The sequence below is a fragment of the Phyllostomus discolor genome, chromosome 14, assembly GCF_004126475.2.
Source record: "Phyllostomus discolor isolate MPI-MPIP mPhyDis1 chromosome 14, mPhyDis1.pri.v3, whole genome shotgun sequence".
NCBI classification, from domain to species: domain Eukaryota; kingdom Metazoa; phylum Chordata; class Mammalia; order Chiroptera; family Phyllostomidae; genus Phyllostomus; species Phyllostomus discolor.
Genome location: NC_040916.2, coordinates 48,634,396 through 48,652,598, shown reverse-complemented (window position 1 = coordinate 48,652,598; position 18,203 = coordinate 48,634,396). Strand labels below are relative to the sequence as shown.

Sequence of the window (18,203 nt, the reverse complement as noted above, 5' to 3'; positions counted from 1 at the left end):
GCAGGCCATTGGAAAAGGGCAGAGCGCTGGGCCAGAGGTCTGTTTTGGCGGCTGCTGACTGAGAGACTGGAAGGGGAGGATGAGCTCTAGACCATTCTGGCAGAGAGCATGGCAGGAGAGGACGAGGGGACGGGGACAGAAGCCCAAGGGATTCAATCCCAAACCAAGAAGAGACAGAGGCTCAAGAATGTAAGAGAACCAGGTACATCATGTGCTGTGAGATGATCGAGCAGGATGAGGACCAGCCACTGACTTTGGTGGTTGACAGACCACTGGAGCGGCCGGTGGGAACACTTCCCACGGCACCGGCAAGGCCCAGACCGGGTCGTGATGGTGTGAGGGGTGACTGGTACAGAAGAAGGCCCGCAAACAGAAACAGCGTGCAAGGCTCTACATCATGGTTGCAAGAAGTTTGAGAATATTTTTTTAAAGATCATTGTATTTAAACAAGGAACCTTGACGGTGAAGAGAGGGCAGTTAGCTTCACGTGGCACAGGAGCAGCTTAAAGGGGACCCAGCACTAGAGGATTTTTCTTCATCCGAGGACAGGGAGACCTGAGTATTTACTTGAAAAAGAGGGCACCCCCCAGAAAGATGGGGACAGGAGCCAGGGGGATGGGGTGGCCTTGGGTGGGGCGTGCTTGCCCCGGGCGGGCGGGGAGAGGTGTGTTCCCTTGAGCAGAGTGAAGCAAGCTCCAGTCTGGTGGCCTCGATTTTCTCCGGGGAGCAGGAGGCGAGGGCGTCTGCTAAGAGAACAAAGCAGGGGTTGGGAGTGGAATAGAGGTTTCAAGGTGGTGGAAAGTGAAATACCTGCTTTGGGGAGTGTGCAAAGAAGCCGAGAGGGGAGATTAAAGGATTTGCAGAGAGCGTTAAAGAGCTAGATGATGCTGAAAGCCATCACCTGTGATGACTGAGTGGCGTGCTCAGTCATGTGTTTTTTTCAGGCAAACGTGATGGTCATGCACAGGGTTCAAGGGTCGGAGGCTTTTTCTTGGTGGGTCAGGGGAGAACACATGGTGAGAGAATTGAGATTCTTCAGTGAGAGTGTCTGAGGTGACTGGCCTTGGGGAAGAGAAGGGCCCGAGACTCCGGGGGAGTCCAGGATCTACGTCAGGGTGTATTAGAGCAGGGGCAAGGGCCAGGAGGGACAGAAACATTGCGCCACAGCTAGGGAAGACATATGGAATAATTGCAGTGGGTGGCCAAAGGTGAGGGGCATGCCTGAGTGGGAGCAGAGGTGAAGGTCATTAGGGCAAGGAGGTCAAGGGTTGAAAGGCCAGAGTTGGAGGAGTCCACCAATGAGGGGGCTGCTAGGCCACACAAGCAGCCAGTCCGAGAGAGCACCCTGGAAAGGTGTGGCAGTGCATCTGGAAGGTCCGGGGAGACAGCCAAGCCCTAGTGGTGTGGCTGCCATGGCAGCCAGGGGCTTTGCAAAATGCCATTGGCCAGTGGGACTTGAGAGACAAGCAGCCTCCACTTGGGAGGAATGTCCAGCGGGCACATTCCGTGTGAAGGGGGCTGGGAGTAGCAAGGAGAGGAGAGGCTGCAGGGGAAGACAAGCTTTACTTCTGGAGGCTCCAGAGGGCTCACGGAAGTTAAAAGCTGAGTCGCCAGAGAGGGCAGCTTGAGCTTCAGCAGGTCATTACTTGTTATGCCCTCACTAACATGTGACCCTGGGCAAGTCATTGCCCGCTGGTCTCTCAGCACCAGCCTGGAATCAGACGGCCACATCCACGGGCTGGTGTGCCTGCGGGGCTGTGAGAGCAGCGGGGGCTGGTGCAGGACAGGAGGCAAATCTGAACAGATGGGACGGGGCGGGACTGTACCTGTGAGAACAGAATGCTGGTGACTGACTGGGACAACGTCCCCCTTGCCTCACTAGTGACCTGGACGAGGAACAGGGTTCTTGGCTGAAGAAGCCCAGACTGCAGTCCCCACCTGGCAGGATCCCCAAGCCCTCTTAGCCACAGTGCCCACACCCACAGCCCTCTGTCCCCAGAGCAGCGCCCCCCCAACCCCAGCTTTGGAACTCCAAGCTCTGTCTCTCATCTCCCTCTCCCCCTGGTCCCTCCCACCTACCCCAAAATAAAGGAACCAAAGGTGGACAATGTGAATCTTAAATTATTATTATTTCTTCCTGTCGCTTACACCAGAGGTGGGGGGTAGGGGAAAGGAAGAGGGGGGGTTGCCTCCCCCCATAAGGCACTGAGTGGAGAAGCCGCAAGGGGGGAGGGGGGAGGCCACATTGCCCTCACTCCATGGGGACAGGCCCCAAGTCTCCCCAACCCTGGGCTCCCCTATCACCTGAAATGCGAAGATGAGGCCCAGGGCAACCTGACCTCCCCCTACCCGAATATATTACATTATCACTTTTTAAATAGATACAGGGACTGGTCCCATTACCCCCCTTCCTGTGACCCCCTCCCAGTTGGGGGTACCTGGGCAGCTGTGCAAATGGGCATGGGGTACACGGAAGGAGGGAGAGCACCGGGCCCCTGAATCTGCCCCTTTTAAGGAGGGGGAGGGGCCGCCAGGCCAGGGAGGGAAAATAGTGCAAGGCAGAGCCTAGGCTGCAATGAGGGTCCAGCACCCAGCAAGGAGGGGGGCGGAGATACCCCTACCCCCAGCAGAATTGGGTAGTTCTAAAACTAGATTTCAACAAGACCGACAGAAGAGGCTATGTACAGGAGGGGGCAGATTCGATTTTAGAAGAGCGAGGGGATTATTCTCCCTGACCCGAAGGGAGCCTGGCTGGCAAGGTGCTGGGAAAAGGCCTCCCTTCCCACAGCTCCACAGCACACTTTCCCAGTGGCCCAGCAAGAAGTCATCTGCCTTGCCTTAGTAAGGGGGCCGGCTTGCCAGTGGATGGTTGAGGTGAGGAAGGCAGAGAAGCGGCCACGGGGGCCGCCAGATGGCGCCGGCTCGCCTGCGCTCCGCGAGGCTCTCCCAACCCCTCACCCGGTCCCACACCCCGTGCCGCGCCAGCGCAGCGCCAGCCCGGGGGCGGTGTGAGTCAGGGGCGGCAGTGGCTTGCACCTGGGCGGGGAGGAGGTGGGGAGGAGGAGAGGGTAGGACGCAGCCCGGCCCGCCCTGCCCTCTGGCCCCGGGGAGGGAGTGGCGGGAACAAGACATTCCCTGCCCGGGGACGCGGGAGGGGAGGGGAGGAGAGGGCTGAGGAGAACAGCAAAGCAGCACCCCTAGCTGGGCGGGGCCCCTCCCGCTGCCCCCAGGGGAAGGCGAGCCAATCTAGCCACCCCGCCCCCTTCTTCTCCAGGACCCCATGACTCAGCGCTGGGAGCAGGGCGGAGGGGGACGGGGATGGCTCTTTCCTTACAGGTCCAGTCCCCCAGCCATTCAAGATTCTACCTTGCTTCCCCCCACCTACCCTTCTTTTGCCGCCCCTCTTTGCATAATTCACTGCCAGGAAAAGGGAACAGAAACCAGGAAGGAGGGGTCTCAGAAGGGAGGGGCAGTCCTTCTCCCCCTTACACAGCCAAAGCCCCAAGGGGCATGGGGGCAGGGCAAGGCTTTGGTCCCAAGCCCCCCACCCCCTAGAAACCCGCATAGCCGAAAAGGGACCCAACAAATCAGAAATACATTATTGCTTCTACTCCCCAGGCACAGCTGGGGACAAGGACCCCACCTTTACAATAGAGCTCTAAATATGTACATAATATCATATGGATCACTCCTTGGGAGATCACCCCAATCTGGGGAGCCTTGCCCCAAAACCTTCTCAGCTTGGAACTGGAATGAGGGTTCTGGGGAGAAGGGGCTGATTTCTGATGCCAGGGAGGCTCAGAGCTCTGACCCCAGCTCTGTCCGTCCTGCAGGCTCCCGCTGCTTGGCATGGGCGCCGGCCGGTGCTGCCCCAGCCTGGCCACTCATCCCTCTTTAAGAGGACTCCATGGCACCTTCCGCCGGAGGCGTTGTAGGTGCCCCCTCCTCCTCATCGTCATCAGGGGGCCCTGGGGTGGAGGCCGGTTGCCCGGTGGGAGCTGACTGCTCCCAGATTCGAGCCAGAGAGAGGCGTAAAGTGTCCAAGTGGCCATTGGAGAGGTCGAGGCCAGCAGGGGAAGGGGTGGTGGCCGAGGGCGGTGGGTAGTGGGGTGGTGCATCGTCCTTACGGCGGCGCCTGGTGCGCACCTCCAGGCAGTTCTGGCCCTTGAGGTGGCGCTGCAGGTGGTCCTCCTTGGCGAAAGCCTTGTGGCACAGGTGGCACTCATAGGGCCGGTCCCCTGTGTGCAGGTGCATGTGGTTCTTGAGGTCGTAGCTGTGCAGGAAGCGGGCTGGGCAGTGCGGGCACGAGTAGGGGCGCTCTCCAGTGTGCTTCCGCATGTGTATCTTCAGCTTGTCGTTCCTGGCACACGCAGGGGTAAGGGGCAAGAGGGGTGTTCAGAATGGGGTCCTTGGCTCGTCCTGGCCAGATTCCCAGCCCTCGTCCCACTGCCACCCTAAACATTTGTCTCTCCTGTTATTGCCCCAGAACACAGTTGCTGGTCTGTCCTCAGTTTAGCTGGGCCCAGCCACCACCCACCCTGTCTCCAGCACAGCCTTCTCAGACACCAAATCTGTCATGCCTCAGACCCACCCCTCTTGACTCCTTTCCTCCTGGTCTTGCTGTCCTGGTCTCCCTCCTCACTCTGGTAACTGTGCCCCACCAGACCCTCCAGGACCACCTGCCTCCCCATCTCAGGTCTCGTAACTCCCCTCTCCATCTCCCATGACATGGCCCTGCTAGGCCCCTTTCCCACTGGTGCTCACCGGGTAAAGCGGACACCGCAGACCTCACAGGCGAAGGGCTTCTCGCCCGTGTGGGTCCTCATGTGGCGTGGCAGTTTGCCTGCCCCGTGGATGATCTTGTGGCAGACGGGGCACTCCTGGGGCATCTGGGAGCGGCGCTTGCGCACCAGTTTGTCTTGGCCATCCAGGCCTGGTGCCAGGGCATCCTGGTGCAGGGAACTTAGGTAGGCCATCAGGTCAGGATCGATGGCATCCTCATCTGAGCCCAGCTCCTCTGGGGACAGCGGGGGCCCGCTGACCTGCGGCAGCCTGTAGGCTGGGGGGTATACCAACTCCTCCTCCTCTTCCTCACCTTCATAGGGCTCATAGCTCAGGGACCCCTCATCAGGGGGTGAGGCATTCCCTGTGGGAGGGCTGTAGCTGTCTCCCAGCCCACTGCTGCCCATTCTGCCTGCCACCTCCTCGTCCTCGTAGGCTAAAGGATGGGTGGGTACTGCGGGCACTTCAGGTACTAGGTGGTTTGCGCGGGCCACCTTGGTCTGCAGGAAAGCTTTTCGGGGCTTGCGGCTGCGGCGGGCGACAGGCCGAGGTGGTGGTGGTGGTGGCGGTGGTGGCGGTGGTGGTGGGAGGGGCACCTGTGGAGGGCTGTCTTCACCGTTGGAAACTCCCGAGGCTGTGGCGGTGGCAAAGGCCTCCAGGTACTGGCGGGCTCGCTCACAGTCATCCTCATCAGGGCTAGGAGCTTCTAGCCCGCTGCCCTGCAAGATCTCCATGCAGGCGGCGATGACACAGGGGATCTCCAGCAGCTGGGCAGCCTGGAGCACTGCCGGCATGTTGGCGCTGCTGGTGGTCAGTGTAGCTGTATAGGCAAACTCAAGCAGGGCACCCAGAGCCTCTGGCCCCACAAAGTCCAGCTCACACACGCCAGCCCCTGCTCCCCCAATGGCCGTCCCGCCCCCAGCCCCCATGACCGCTCCGCCACCGCCCTCAGTGAACAGCTTCTTGAAATAGTGGCTGCAAGCAGCAAGCACGGCCCGGTGGGTGCGGTATTCAAGGCCCTGCGTCCGGATGGTGAGGTCACATAGGTGGCCCAGCTGGCGCTGCTCATTGAGGCAGCTCAGGAGCTCGCTGCTGTGATCCGGGAACGGAATCCCAATCAGGTCGTCCTCAGGGCTCCCCATCTTCTCCTGCAGGGTCAAACAGAGGGAGAGGGTACTCAGCCCTGCAAGGGGGTCCAAGGAAGGAACACCAGCATTGGCTAAGGCTTAGGATGCCAGATACTCTTGTAAGCCCTTCACACTCATTTACTCTCCCACCACCATCTGCAGTAACGATGATCATCCATTTCACAGAACAAGGCTAAGGGAAGTGACTTTCCAAGTTAAACAGGACAGGGTTCAAAAGCAGGCAGAGGGCCCAGAGTTCGTGTTTCTCGCCACTGTTCAGCCTCTGTAAGGGCAGGCACCCTGATCTTCCGCCCCTTGCCTGGAGACCCATCTGCTTCGCCTGCCCCGTTCCCCATCCCCTGGAAGAAGCATTGGACTGGGAGAGAGGATGCCTGGGTCCTCATCCAGGTTTCACGAAGAACTGGCTGAAGGACTCTAGGTGGCTATGGCAGGCAGCCTCAGCCTTCTGAAAAATGGGGTAACAGTCTGTGATGGAACCCATCAGCCCAGAGAGGCCAATGAGACTCAGATTCATACTTGACCAACGTTGCTGGAGGAATGTCAGGTGCTTTAACTCAAGTTATCTCCCTAAAGCATTTCTCGCACCAGCACCATGAAACACTGCAGAGAGGAGAGGCAGCTTCCTAGCACCCTCTTCCTCCTCCTACCCCTCCTCCACCACTAAAAATGCATCTCTCCTTCTGTATCCCCTCTTCTAGAGGCCGAAAGGGAAACACAGCTCCCAGCATCCCGTGTCCCCCCACACACATCCTTCCCTCCCCCACGGGGCCAAGGAGAAGCAGTGCTTTGCTGGGGTGTCGCTGGCGCGGGTGCTTCCTGCCCCCGCACAGATAAGCATCGTCCCCGCCCCTCCCCCACTGCCAATAGGCCAAGTTCCAGTCCCACCCCTTTCCACCTCTGCTGCCACCACCACCACCACCACCACCACCACCACCTCCTTCCCACTCCTGGCCAGACAGGTGAGCCTCCCCAACTCCAGAAGGCCATCTTCCAACCTCTCTGCTTTCCCCCAAAAGGCATGGCCACAAAGGCAGAGGGCCAGCTGCCTGCAATCCCAAGGCCGGTGGAGGTAGGGGAACCGGTAGTGGAGTGAGTCTGGCCTGGAGGTGTGAGAGATTTGCTCCAGGTCCCGCTCTGCTACTAGCCGGCTGAATGGGCTTGGGCAAGTCGTTTCCCTTTGTGCTTCAGTCTTCTCAGTTGTACAACAGGGTGGGGGTGGAAGCCCTAAGGGCTCAGCCCTTCAGCCTTGACATTCGGTGGGTCTGGAGCAACTGGAGACAGAGTTGGGGCCTGGAAAGACCTGCGCTCTGCAGTGGGCCAGGTTCGAGTGTGAATCCTCACCCTGCACTGATTAGCTCTGTGACCTTAAACAAGTGATTTAATCTCTGGACCTCCTTCCTCATCTATAACATGGAATGATGCCAGCTGATTCCTAGGGTGGTAGTGACTAGGTTAGACGAGACCAAGTGTGGCGCAGCCCTGACCCAGAGCAGGGGCCCGGTAAAACTTCTGGCCTTGGGAGGGAGAGGCAAGGCCGTGCCTGAGGGCAGATTCCACTGCAGAGACGGACTCCGCTGGGAAAACTGCTTGGAGACAGGCCTGCCTCCCTCCCTCAGTCACCCCCAGGGAGTCAGGTTACTACCAGCTACATGACCTTGGACAAGTCACTTCCTTTTCCCCAAGGAGGCCTGTTTCTTCAGCTGTAATATTAAAGACTGACCTAGATGATTTTTAGGACAAGTCCCACTGACATTTTGTTAGTGTTTTGTATGCCACTCCCAATAGCTGCTCAGCCCCGGTCATCATGGGTAAAGGCATTTTGGGGTGGGGGGGGGGTGTCGGTGTGGTGGTGGTGGAGTCAAGGGCCACACATTTCCTCTTTAGGAAATAAGAACCGCATTGTCTGTGCCTTTCTCTCTGCCTGACACCCTCATGGCGACGCCAAAACTCCTGCACCGAGGCCTTGACTGAGCAGCACCCTGCATCTACCCTGGCTCGTGAGCCGTACCTAAGTACCCTTGGAATAACCTGCCCATTCCCACCTTAAGCCCCCAAATCACTTCTCTCCCTGGCAGCCAAGCAGTGTGGGAGCGCTCCCAGCTCCCTCTGGTTCTCCTGCACGTACATTACAAATAGTTCAAGTGACAAATGGCTCCTGGACTCTGGAACAAATAAAACCCCAGTGGGCAGCAGTGGCAATGGCCACTTCAGCAGCAGTGGGCACCCTCCTGGGCCCGCACAGACATCTGTCTCCCTCCACAGGGGGATGGGCGGGGCTGCCCTCGCTGTCCATTGGCCAGGAGCTGGACACCAAAGGCACATGGCTCACCCCATCCCTCTCCCTCCTTCCCTCCCCACCCCACCCATTCCTGTTGCTAAGCCTGCCTTTCTCCCACCCCAGGGCCAATCTCCATGGCAACTTGTTGTGGCAGGGGCCCTGAGTGGCTGACCCTGCTGTCAGGTCAGAGACTCAGGCTGGTTCACCACACAGCTCACAAGGATTTAGGCAAGGGTGGGTATTTAACCCCTCAGGTCCAACTCCAGTGCCCATGGCCACCAGGTAGCAGTGAAGGAGGGGAGAGGCAGAAGACACACGTGGGAAGGGCGGGTATTCGTACAGGTCTCTAGCTTCTGGGAAACTCCCCCAGCCCTTACCCAGGGCTCTGGCACCCATGCCAACTTAGGTGCCACCTGGAACTATACTGGTGCCAACCAGGCCAAGGGGGCCCTCCTAGCCCCATCATCTGGAAGGGGTGGGTGGGGTGGAGGCCTCCCCCTTCTTTCTGCCAGGGTGGGGCACTAGTGCCAGGATGCCCACCCCACCTTGGGCACCCTTCCCACCTCTGCATCCCAGAGGGCCCAGCCCCCTGACGCCCCATGAGGGCGGCCCATCCCCACCCAGCCTGGCATGCCCCCTCTTGCTAAGACCTTGTGGGCATGGGTGTGTGTGGTTGGGGGGGCAGCTATGCCAGGGCACCAGGCGAGGTCTGTTTGCCTGGTAGGGGGAAGAACGGGGCCCCGCCCCATCACCCCCCCTGTCTGCCACCCCCCCAGGCTCCCCTCACTGTCAGGCCTGCTAGACCGGCCAAGCCAGTGGGCAGCTCTCTTGAAACTGGGCCCTGAGTCAAGCCTGCCCCATCGTCGGTTGGTAGCGGGAGGATTCTGGGGTGAGGAAGGTGGGATGAAGCGAAGGTGGGAGCCCCTGTCAACCACCCCACGGTGCCCACGGACACCTGCCAGGGCATGTCCACCACCGAGAACCCGCAGGTAGAGGGCAGTGGCCCTAGCTTGACAAGGAAAAGGAGGCCGGAACTCTTTCCAGGGCTGACCTCAGGCAGTGTCCAGTGCAGGGGGCACCAAGGCCAACACTGCTGGCTTGAGCCAGCTGAGGAGCAGGGATACGAGGCCCTGAACAGGGCAGCTGAGTAAAGCTGGCCCCCCTTCCCTACACCCTGGGGATTAGGGGAGTGAGGCTTAGTGTGGGGGGCAGCAGGCGGAACCAGGATTAGCAGTGGAGAAAATAGATATGGGCCTGAGACACAGGCACACTGAGCGCGCCCCCCCCAAGGCTCCAAGGCGTGCACCCCCCCCACCCCCCGGCTCCGCCAGGGAGCCTGAGAATAGCTTGGCCAGGCTTGTCCAGGTGTAGCAGCTTGGGGTGAGGGGGCATGAGGACCAGGCTGTGACATCCTCCCGTCAGGGGTGATGGAGAGACCTGGGGCTCCTCCTGGTGCCCTGGCACCTTGGCCAGCCACCCCTCCCCCTCACTTCTTTCTCCATGCTATCCCTCCACTCCCACCCCAACTCTAGCCTCAGGTTCTCTTCCTGTTTTTTTGGAACTGAGTCTGCACGAAGGCAGGGCTTTGGCCTGTGGCTGGATCAGAGGGCTGGGGACACGGGGCAGCCGGTCCAAAGTCCTCAGGGACCCAGGAACCCTAGTTCCCCAGCCGTTCCCACCCCTCAGGGCCTCTGGGACCCAGGGGCTGAAGCCATCTGGACTGCTGGTTGGGAAGGTGGGGTGGAGGGCTGAGGCAACGGCCCTGGCGTGCTGGAAGGGCTTCGAAGGACACGCACCACGCCAAGGGATGGCCAGGTGGTTACAGAGCCCTCCTCTCCCCATCCTAGCCCCTCCAAAGTGAGTGCACGACTTCCCCATCCCCCATATGCCGCTTCCCCCTCCTAACCTCACCACCCCCAGCACTCACACTTCCTGGGGGCCTAGGCGGGGAAGAGAGACCGCAAGCCACGAAGGGGGAAGGAGGCAAGGGGAGCTGGCTGCTTCCCGGTGCTGTGGGGGTTAAGCCGCTCCTGCCTCAAAATCCCCAATCCCTGGTGCTTAGACTCCTGACGTGAGGGGGACCTCAGTGTTTCCCCACATTTTCTTTCCTGTGACACCAGTCCTGGCCCTCAGCCCGCATCAGGGAACTATGATGGAGAGGAAAGATGGCGGAGGAGGGAATGGGGGCACCTCTCTCTTTTCCAGCCTTCTTCCCTTTATCTCGGGGGACCCCTGCCCATCAACCATTCTCCACCCTTGGTCCCTTTTCTTGGCTTCCTCTTCTGTCCCTTAGTGCCTTCTCTGACCCTTGTCCCCTCTCCGCCACTCGTCCTCGGCTTTCCCTCCTTTGGCCGCTGCCTGGCCCAGGCCTCCTCCACCACGTCTGTGTCCGGAGTCCTCCTAGAAACCGTCTCTGCCTCTCCTTTTCCCTTTCAGTTCTCTCTTTCAGGTCTCTCCCACTTTCTCTAGTTCGCCCTGCTCCAAGGATATTTGCTCTTCTTCCCAGGCAGGCTCAGTGTGGAGGGGGGCAGAGGAAGTACATCAAGGAGCTCAGCCTGCCGCCACCGAGGCCTGGCCTTGCCATGGGGTGGCCGCATCCAGGGCACCTGTGCCTCCCTTCTGGATGAAGCACAGGACCAAAATTTGGGGGCCAGTCGAGGAGGATGGGTGGAGGGGGTACAGTGAAAGCGGATGTGTGGGGTGGGGTGGGGTGGGGAGGACAACCTAGGCCTCTCTGCCCGTCAGAGTTTCCAGCCCTGAAGCTGCTGGACTTTCCCCAGAAGGTGCCCACCCTGAGCCGGGCCACTGTGCGCTAGGACAGACCCCGGCCATCAGGGATCCCAGCAGGGTCCGCCTGGGAGCGCCAGCTCCTCTCACGGCCTGAGATGGCACAAGGTGCCAGGGTCTGCCCTGTGCCCACCCCCTCCCCCAGCCTAGTGTCTCTGGCCGGGTAACTGAGCCGACTGGTAACCCCACACCCGCCAAGCCGACAGCAGAAACCTGAGCCCCCCAGCCCCAGAGGACACCCCAGCTCGATCCCTGGAGCCCGGCGCCCTGCCAGCCTGTCCAGCCTCCTGTCCCGGCCCAGCACTCCTGAGGCTCCTGCAGGCCTCTCTCCTGCTCTCCTGCCCTCCTGGGCCTGTCCCCAGGACGCTGAAGCTCCCCCATGCTCCACCTCCTCAGAACCTCGGCTCCCTAAACTCCCCAGAGAAGTCTGGACACTCTCTTCCTCGCCCATTTTTCAGTCCCTCTCTGACCCTTGTCCAAGTCTAGGCCTCCAAGCCTCCCCTAGGGCCTGACCTCCCGAGGCAGAGCAGAGCCTACTCACCTGAACGCCGAGGGGCCTTGCCGGCAACCGACTCCTCTTGGCCCCCGGGGGGAGCAGCTGGGGAGGGGTGAAGGAGGGCCAGGCTGGGGGGTAGGTAGGGTGGCTGTTCCCCGCTCCAGCTCCCTCCTTCAAAGGGGCCGCCCACGACCTGGTCCAGCCCCTCCCCCCTACAGCCTTAACCCTCAGGGTGCTATCCCCCTCCCCCCAGCTTGGAGGGAGGGGTTACCAGAGGGCTGGTAGCGTGGGAGACGGCCTAGAGTCTCTGCCTGTGGTGCCCGAAGCCCCAGCTGTACCTACCCCCGCCTGTCCTTAGTCCTAAAAGGGGAAAAAGGTGAGCAGGAGGAAAGGTAGGAGCTAGGACAGTCCAGGAGGACAGAGGTGAGGAGGAGCAATGGGAGAGGCTGCTGGAGGTGGGACTGGGGAGAAGGAAGAAGGGAGGGGAGGGGACAGAAGGCGGCAGTGGCCAGAAGAGGGAGGAGGGGAACCTTGGACAGTCAGTGCCAAGGGTGACAGGTGCCCAGGTCCCAGCCCCTCAGGGCATGTGGTGTGATAGGGGACCACAAGGAGGCCCTCCAGACCCCAGTAGGCCTCTCAGCCCCCTTGGGAGCTGGCCGAATTCTCCCCACCCTATACTGGGCTGGGGCCCTTAGGGGCTGGGCAAGGCAGCACCCCGCCCTCCCCATGCCTCACCCCAAACCCACTCACATACCACAGTTCTCTGCTCTGGCGCCAGCCCCTGCCAACCAGGCCAGGGGGCAGCACTTGTGCCAGCCCCCAATGGCCAAGGGGATCAGGGGGACAGAACCGGCCCGAGGGCGGTGGGCAGATGGGGGGAGCTGTGGGCACCGAAAGAGGAAGAAGCTGAGAGGGGGCATCTGCTGGGAAGCGCGCCTAGCCCCACCCCTTGCGCAAGCAAGCTGCTGCCACCCTGGCCGGTTGGGTGGGACCCGCCTGGGCCTGAGGGGCAACTCAGGAGGGCTCTGAGCCCAGAGATGGGTGGGCCACAAAGTCCCCACTTCAACAACTTCAGGGGGCTCTTATTCCTGGAGTAAGTGGTACCCTAGTGTCCCCCAAACCCTAGGCCATCCCAAATCCTGCCGGTCTGGGAGAAACCACAGAAATGCCCCCCGAAATATCCCTTCCCCTTTCCCCCCAACAGCTGCTGGCTCAATGCCGCTGGCCTGCTGCCCCTCACCAGCTCCCGTCCCGGTTGGCACCTACCCACCAGGATGCTGGCAGTCGTGCCCTCTCTCCCTCCTACCCCCCTGCTCCCAGTGCCCCATGCCAACTGTGGGCCTGGGGTGGGGGAGGGTCACCCCTGTACTTTGGTGCCAGCCAGGCGGGCCTAGGCCCCTAGGTCCTACAGATAAGGCCCAAGACCCTGTTCTCAAGCCATCTCCTCAAGAGGCAGCACGTGGGTCAGGGCCTGTACAGAGACAGCCCAGGGGGCTACGGTCGGCCTCGTGAACAGTTATTGAAGGCTCCACTCCCCAGGGTAGGGCCCAGTGTCTCTCCCTGCCACCAGGCGCCAGCCTCCCAGCATTCCCCCTGCCCGAGCATTTGCTGGGGCACCAAGGTCTCTGTGATTCCCGAAAGCCTTAATGCCAGAAGGCTAAGAGGGAGTGGGGTGGGGCTGCTGTCTGCCCTTTGATCCCCATAAAGGAGGGAACAAGCCTAGAGGGCAGGGGACAGGGAAGGAGTCCATGGGGCCCCTCAATTTCACCCCTGCCAGGGGCAGCAGGGCAGGGTGTGGGGATCCCTTGGGTGCGGCCCTAAGGTGACAATGGGTAGCATGTCTCAGCAGGTGAGATGGATGTCAATCATGGGCACCTGGTGTCACAGGGGAACAGGATGACAAGAACCAGGTTGGGGCACCTGGTGGGGGGGTGGATGCAGAGGGTACCCATGATCCAATTCATCCCAATCCTGGCTTTTACTCCCATGCAGAAACATTTCCAGACTTAACCAAATCGAGAGATCGAGGACTACAACTCCCAGTATGCACTACAATTGCTTTACATGTACCTTGGGAGTTGTAGTTCCCTTGAGAAGCCGTGTGCTCTCTCTTCTCTTCCCAGAGCCTTACTGATGGGGTGGGAGGGCAGAGCAGAGGATCTGGTCACAGATCTCCAAGATTATGTTTAGAAGAGGTAACAGACTAGGAGGCCCATGGTGCGGGGAGAGGACCCCTGCTCCCAGGCAAAGGGGGAAGAAAGGAGGAAGGAAGGAAGAGAGGATGTCTGTTGAAAGGGGCATAAGGGTGGGGAGGAGTGGGGGGGGGCCAGTGGAAACAGGAAGGAAACCAAAGCCAGAGACATGAGGTCTAAAGTAAGGGCCTGGTGGAGTCCCACTCGGAGGCCTGGCAGGGAGTGGGAAGGCATTTTCCCCTGCCATTCTGGTGGCCTGGGGACGCATGAGAGGAATTAGTGACATCAAGTGATAGCAAAATGGTGTGTGGAGGGGGTCACTGGCTCAGTCTGCCTGCTACCAGCCCTCTTTCGTTGGGGCGCCTGAACCCTTGGGTCGGGCACCGGCCTCTTCTGGCTGGGGAGTTCTGAAGGCCGACCTGGTTTGGGGATGCCGGCGGGCAGAGGAAGGGGCTGGGGGAGACCGGGGCCAGGGGCCAGGCCCGAAGGGAGTTCAGGGAGTAAAGTGCGCGTGGGGTCAGGCCCAGGTGTGAGGTCAAGGAACTGTGCTGGCGAATGAGGGCGCTATCCTCCGGGGTGGGGACCACGGCAGCCCAGAGGCTTCATCAAAGAGAGGACTGAGATGCCAAGGCCACCAACCTTGCACCCACCTCGGGCTGTGGGACAGAATGAAGGGGGCAGTTCTCTGGTCCCCCTGTGGTATTTGCTAAGGGGAGCTTCCCTCTGTGCCAGGAAGCCTGTGAACATTAAAGGTGGGAACTCGGGGCCAGGTGGCAGCTGGGTGCCTTTCCTTAGTGGGAGTGGAGGTCAGAAGTGGACAGAGGCTCTGCTTCGAGGCCACTGTGCTTGGGCTCCCCAAGACTCTAAGACAGATGCTACAGGCCCCAGTCAAGACCTGAGTCTGGCTGGGTGGTGGGGTCTTTCTTGGTCCTCTGAAGCCCTTGATGGTGGGCTACAGTAGTTCTAACCCCTTCCCCCCAGTCCCCCAGGCCCGCTTTGGCGCCTGGCCGCCTGTGTGTTGGCAGGACTGGGGGTGGGGGGGCCGCGAGGCAACTTCAAACTGTCCGGGCAAAACGTCAAGTTTACTCACGAGTTTACTCAGCAGAAGGAGGGGGAAGAGGCCAGGGCAGGCACACCCCATGCCAGGGTCCTATCCGTCCCCACCTTCCTCCCTCACCCTCCTCTTCAGTCCTACGCCAAAACAGGCATAGGCCACGAGGCCCGGTGGCAGAGCAGTCCTAACTCGCAGAAGGTCAGGGAACCGAGCAGGCCAGAGGCAGGAAGCCCTGCAGCAGGCCCAGCGGCTTCTACCAGAGGGCAGTGCCCTGCCTGGAGTCCATTCACTGCTCATCTTGGGCCTCGGCCTTGGGCCAGAACTGGGTCTTTCAGCCACCAAGAAGGAGGCAGTACCAGGCCAGGCCTCTTCTATCTCAAGAGTCCCCTAGGCAGTGACTTCTGACCCCAAATGCCCAGTCCTTGGCTGTGCCTCAGGCAGCATAATGCCATCTGGGCTGCCATAGAATCAGAGGCTGCTTCTTTCAGCCTTGACTTGGAATGGGGGGCTAGCACCCTATCTGACCTACTTCCCTTTCCTCTCCACCTGCTTTCATTCTCTATGTCTCTCCCCCAGCCTTCACTGTCCCCTCAGGGGCACTCCGTCCCCCATGCCTGCTGGGCCCCCTCCCCCATCCTTCCCCAGGGTGCCAAGTGCAAGCACACAAAGGGCCCGATGGTGCATTGTTAGCCCAGCCCCCGCTGCCCGCCGCACCCTCCTGGGGCGGGCACTAGGCCAAGGAGGAGCCGGGGGCCCTGGGTGCCAGGGGGCACCACAGGGAAGGGAGAGGAGGTCAGCACCTGTCCCAGACACTGGGGCGCACATCAGCCAGAGCCGAGCAGTGATGAGAGTGCTCCATTAGAGCGGGCCTCTCTCCTTGACACCTGAGCCTAGTGGGCACTGCCTCCTTTCTTCCCCAGAGCCCCTCTGCGTTGGCATTAACCCTTTCCTGACCCTTGCGCTAAGGCTGGGGGGTGTGGTACCCATGGGAGGGGACAGTGTCTGGGGGTGCCAGTAGGCTGCATCGTGCCCACAGCAACCATGTAACAGAGGCACGCTGGGGAAGCTGGGGTCCCGGGGGCCAGGGACAGGAGGCAGTGACAGAGATTTCTTCTTGTTTCATCAGCTGCTCCAGAGGGAGCCCCCTGCCCTTCTTCCCAGGCACCAGTGAGGAAGAACACTAACTACCTCCCGAGCTCAGTCACAAATATGTCCCTTCCCAGACCAGCACAACACTCCTTGTGCCCACTCTCCCCTCCCAACCTGATGCCCACTCAGTGCCAGCTCTCCCAGCAGTGCCAGGCAGGTACAGGGGTGACCAAACCAGTTGGTGTGTGTGGGGGAGCACAAGGCAACCCCATAATCCTCCAGGCCTCACCCCCACACACACACATCCTCAGGGAACAGAGAGTTCCCAACCTGGTTTAACCCATCACTGCCCTATCTGGCTGCCCCTGCCCCTGATAAACTGTCTCCCTCCTCAAGGAGTAAGTTGGGGGAAGGGGAAATAGCTGCGCTGACTCATTCCCATTCTCAGCTGCAGCTAAGGGTCTCTAAGGCATTAGGGTGGGGGTCAATTCAAGAACGCCCTCCACCTGGCCCGGAAGCCAGGACAGCGTGCTGGTCTCCCCCTCTCTCCAGCACCCACTTCCGGTGTCCCAAACTAGGTCAGCAGTGCTCGTTTCCTGTGGGTCAGCTAGCACCAGCGCCTCTGCCCCTCCCCTGCTCCGGACCCAGGCTCCCCGCCCCCCCACAGGGCGCCCCGAGGTCTCACCACGTCTCAGCCGCCCTTTGATACGTGGGGGTTGTGCGGGCGGGGGGCAGGGGACCCGCCCTCTCTCCAAACACCAGCGAGGCCGGGGCGCCTGGGCAGGCACGTGTCCGGGCACAACCCGCTGCCCACGCCGCTCCCCCACTCCCGCCAACCCTCCCCCCTCTAGCCGGGACACGTCGCTTGCTGACTTGGGGTGGGGTGAGAGGAAAGAAAGCTGGAATTGGAAAGCAGAGCCCCCCAACTCCTTTGAATGGCAGCCCTCTTCCAGTAGCGCTTACTGTAGGCTCTACAATACAGTAGCGACCCCTATTCTGGGTAGGGGCAGGTGCGCCGGAGCCGGTGGGGGTGCGAGTAGCAGACAGAATCCTTCCTAGTCACCCACCCTCACCCTTGGGTTCTAGGACATGAGCTGGCTTTGAAAAGGTGGCGGCGGGACTAGAGCCTGAGGAAGGGAGTGGAATTGAGAGACGACGGAGAGAGGGGTTGTTCTGTGTCGCTCAGACGTTGTCGCTTAGCCCCACTACCGGAGAGAGCGCGGCTCTGGAAGCGCAAGAAACCGAATAGTCTAGCTGGTAACTTTCCCCCCGGTCGCGGCTCCTCCTGCGCTCCCCCCACCCCCCCTTGAAACTGGCTTGGGTCCAACCCACAGCGCCAGGGGGCGCGGGGGGGGGGAGCGCGTTGTCCTAGTTAGAGTCCGACAGCATTTCCATTTCCTCAACTCAGTGGGGTCGGGGGTCTACCCCTAAAGTCACGAAGCAGACTGGGGGAGCGCTCGGCGCCGCCTGGCCCTCTCGGCATCCCGGAGACGCCAGTCTGCCTGATCTCTGAAGTGCAGAGAAAGTTTCTGGGGACCCTCCGCCCCGGATTGGGAGCGGCCGCAGTTCCTTCTCTACCTTTCCTCCCAGTTAAAATCAATTCCAAAGAGCCGGGATATTGGGAAGGCACTGGGAAGGGGAGTGGTGGGAACCTAGTCTGCATGCATGTGTGTGGGGGGGTCCTACTTACAGGACGGACGAAGGGCACTGCGGTACTCTGGGGTCTGGGGAACCCCGAGGCAGGAGACAAAAGTGGGGTACACTTACCTCTCCGCCGTTGGGTCCGCTGGCTGGAACTGCTGAGGCACAGTGTGTGGGGAGAAGCGTGTCCCCCGCCAGGCCCGGGGGCTTGGGGCCCTGCTCCGGTCCTGGTCAGAAGGCCGCGGTCAGTCGCTCGCCGCTCTCTGCTGGGGGGCTCCTCCTCCGCAGCCCTCTGCCTCCTCCTGCCGCCCGCCCCCCCCCCTCGGCCGCGAGAACCGTACATTCACCTGGCTCCCACCCGCCCCCCCCTCAGGGCCCGCCTCACCTGTCCTGCTGTCTCACCTGTCCTCCTGCTTGCTTTCCCCCCATCCCTCCCCTCCCTCCCCCCGCCCCCTGCCACCCCCCAAACTCCCCCCTCAACCCTTAGCAACACCCTCTGTCACTTCCTGGTTTTTCACCCGCCCCCCCAGGCCCCCCTCCCTCCACCCAATAAGGACATAAACTTCAACCCCTTGGTCCAGCCAGTCCCGGCAGGGCGCAGATGGGTCCCTCCCTCCTTTTTCGCTCCCTTCGTCCAAGCTCTTACTTTGCTCTCCGAGGCTTTCCTACCCTCCTCTTTCCCCACCCTCTTTCCTTCTCTCTCTTTTTCCCTTCACCTGCGGCGGGAGTCCCTCCC

General features: G+C 61.0%; 1 protein-coding gene across 4 annotated transcripts; it reads right to left on the bottom strand.

The window, feature by feature from the left end:
- Positions 1-2,103: 2,103 nt before the first annotated feature.
- On the bottom strand, positions 2,104-18,203 carry ZBTB7B (zinc finger and BTB domain containing 7B). 4 transcript variants are annotated; one of them, XM_028502529.2, is made up of 4 exons: positions 17,853-18,203; positions 17,594-17,694; positions 4,765-5,930; positions 2,104-4,360 (listed from the first exon to the last, which is right to left on the bottom strand). In XM_028502529.2, exons 3-4 carry the CDS (start codon positions 5,922-5,924, stop codon positions 3,895-3,897), a joined length of 1,626 nt encoding a protein of 541 aa, XP_028358330.1. In that variant the 5' UTR covers positions 5,925-5,930; positions 17,594-17,694; positions 17,853-18,203; the 3' UTR covers positions 2,104-3,894. The 4 variants fall into 4 exon arrangements, with proteins under 4 accessions (XP_028358330.1, XP_028358331.1, XP_028358332.1 ...); XM_028502530.2 differs by having other exon boundaries at positions 17,870-17,901; XM_028502531.2 differs by lacking the exons at positions 17,594-17,694; positions 17,853-18,203 and adding an exon at positions 11,537-11,942.

Bases quoted from the DNA above. Each gene is read 5' to 3' on its own strand.
- ZBTB7B (XM_028502528.2), bottom strand. From the start codon at position 9,619: ATGTCACAGCCTGGTCCTCATGCCCCCTCACCCCAAGCTGCTACACCT. The intron at 5,931-9,523 runs GTGGGGGGGGTG...TTGACCCTGCAG, and splicing joins CTCCCTGGCGGAGCCGGGGG to GAGAAGATGGGGAGCCCTGA. The intron at 4,361-4,764 runs GTGAGCACCAGT...TGCGTGTGCCAG, and splicing joins TGCGGTGTCCGCTTTACCCG to GAACGACAAGCTGAAGATAC.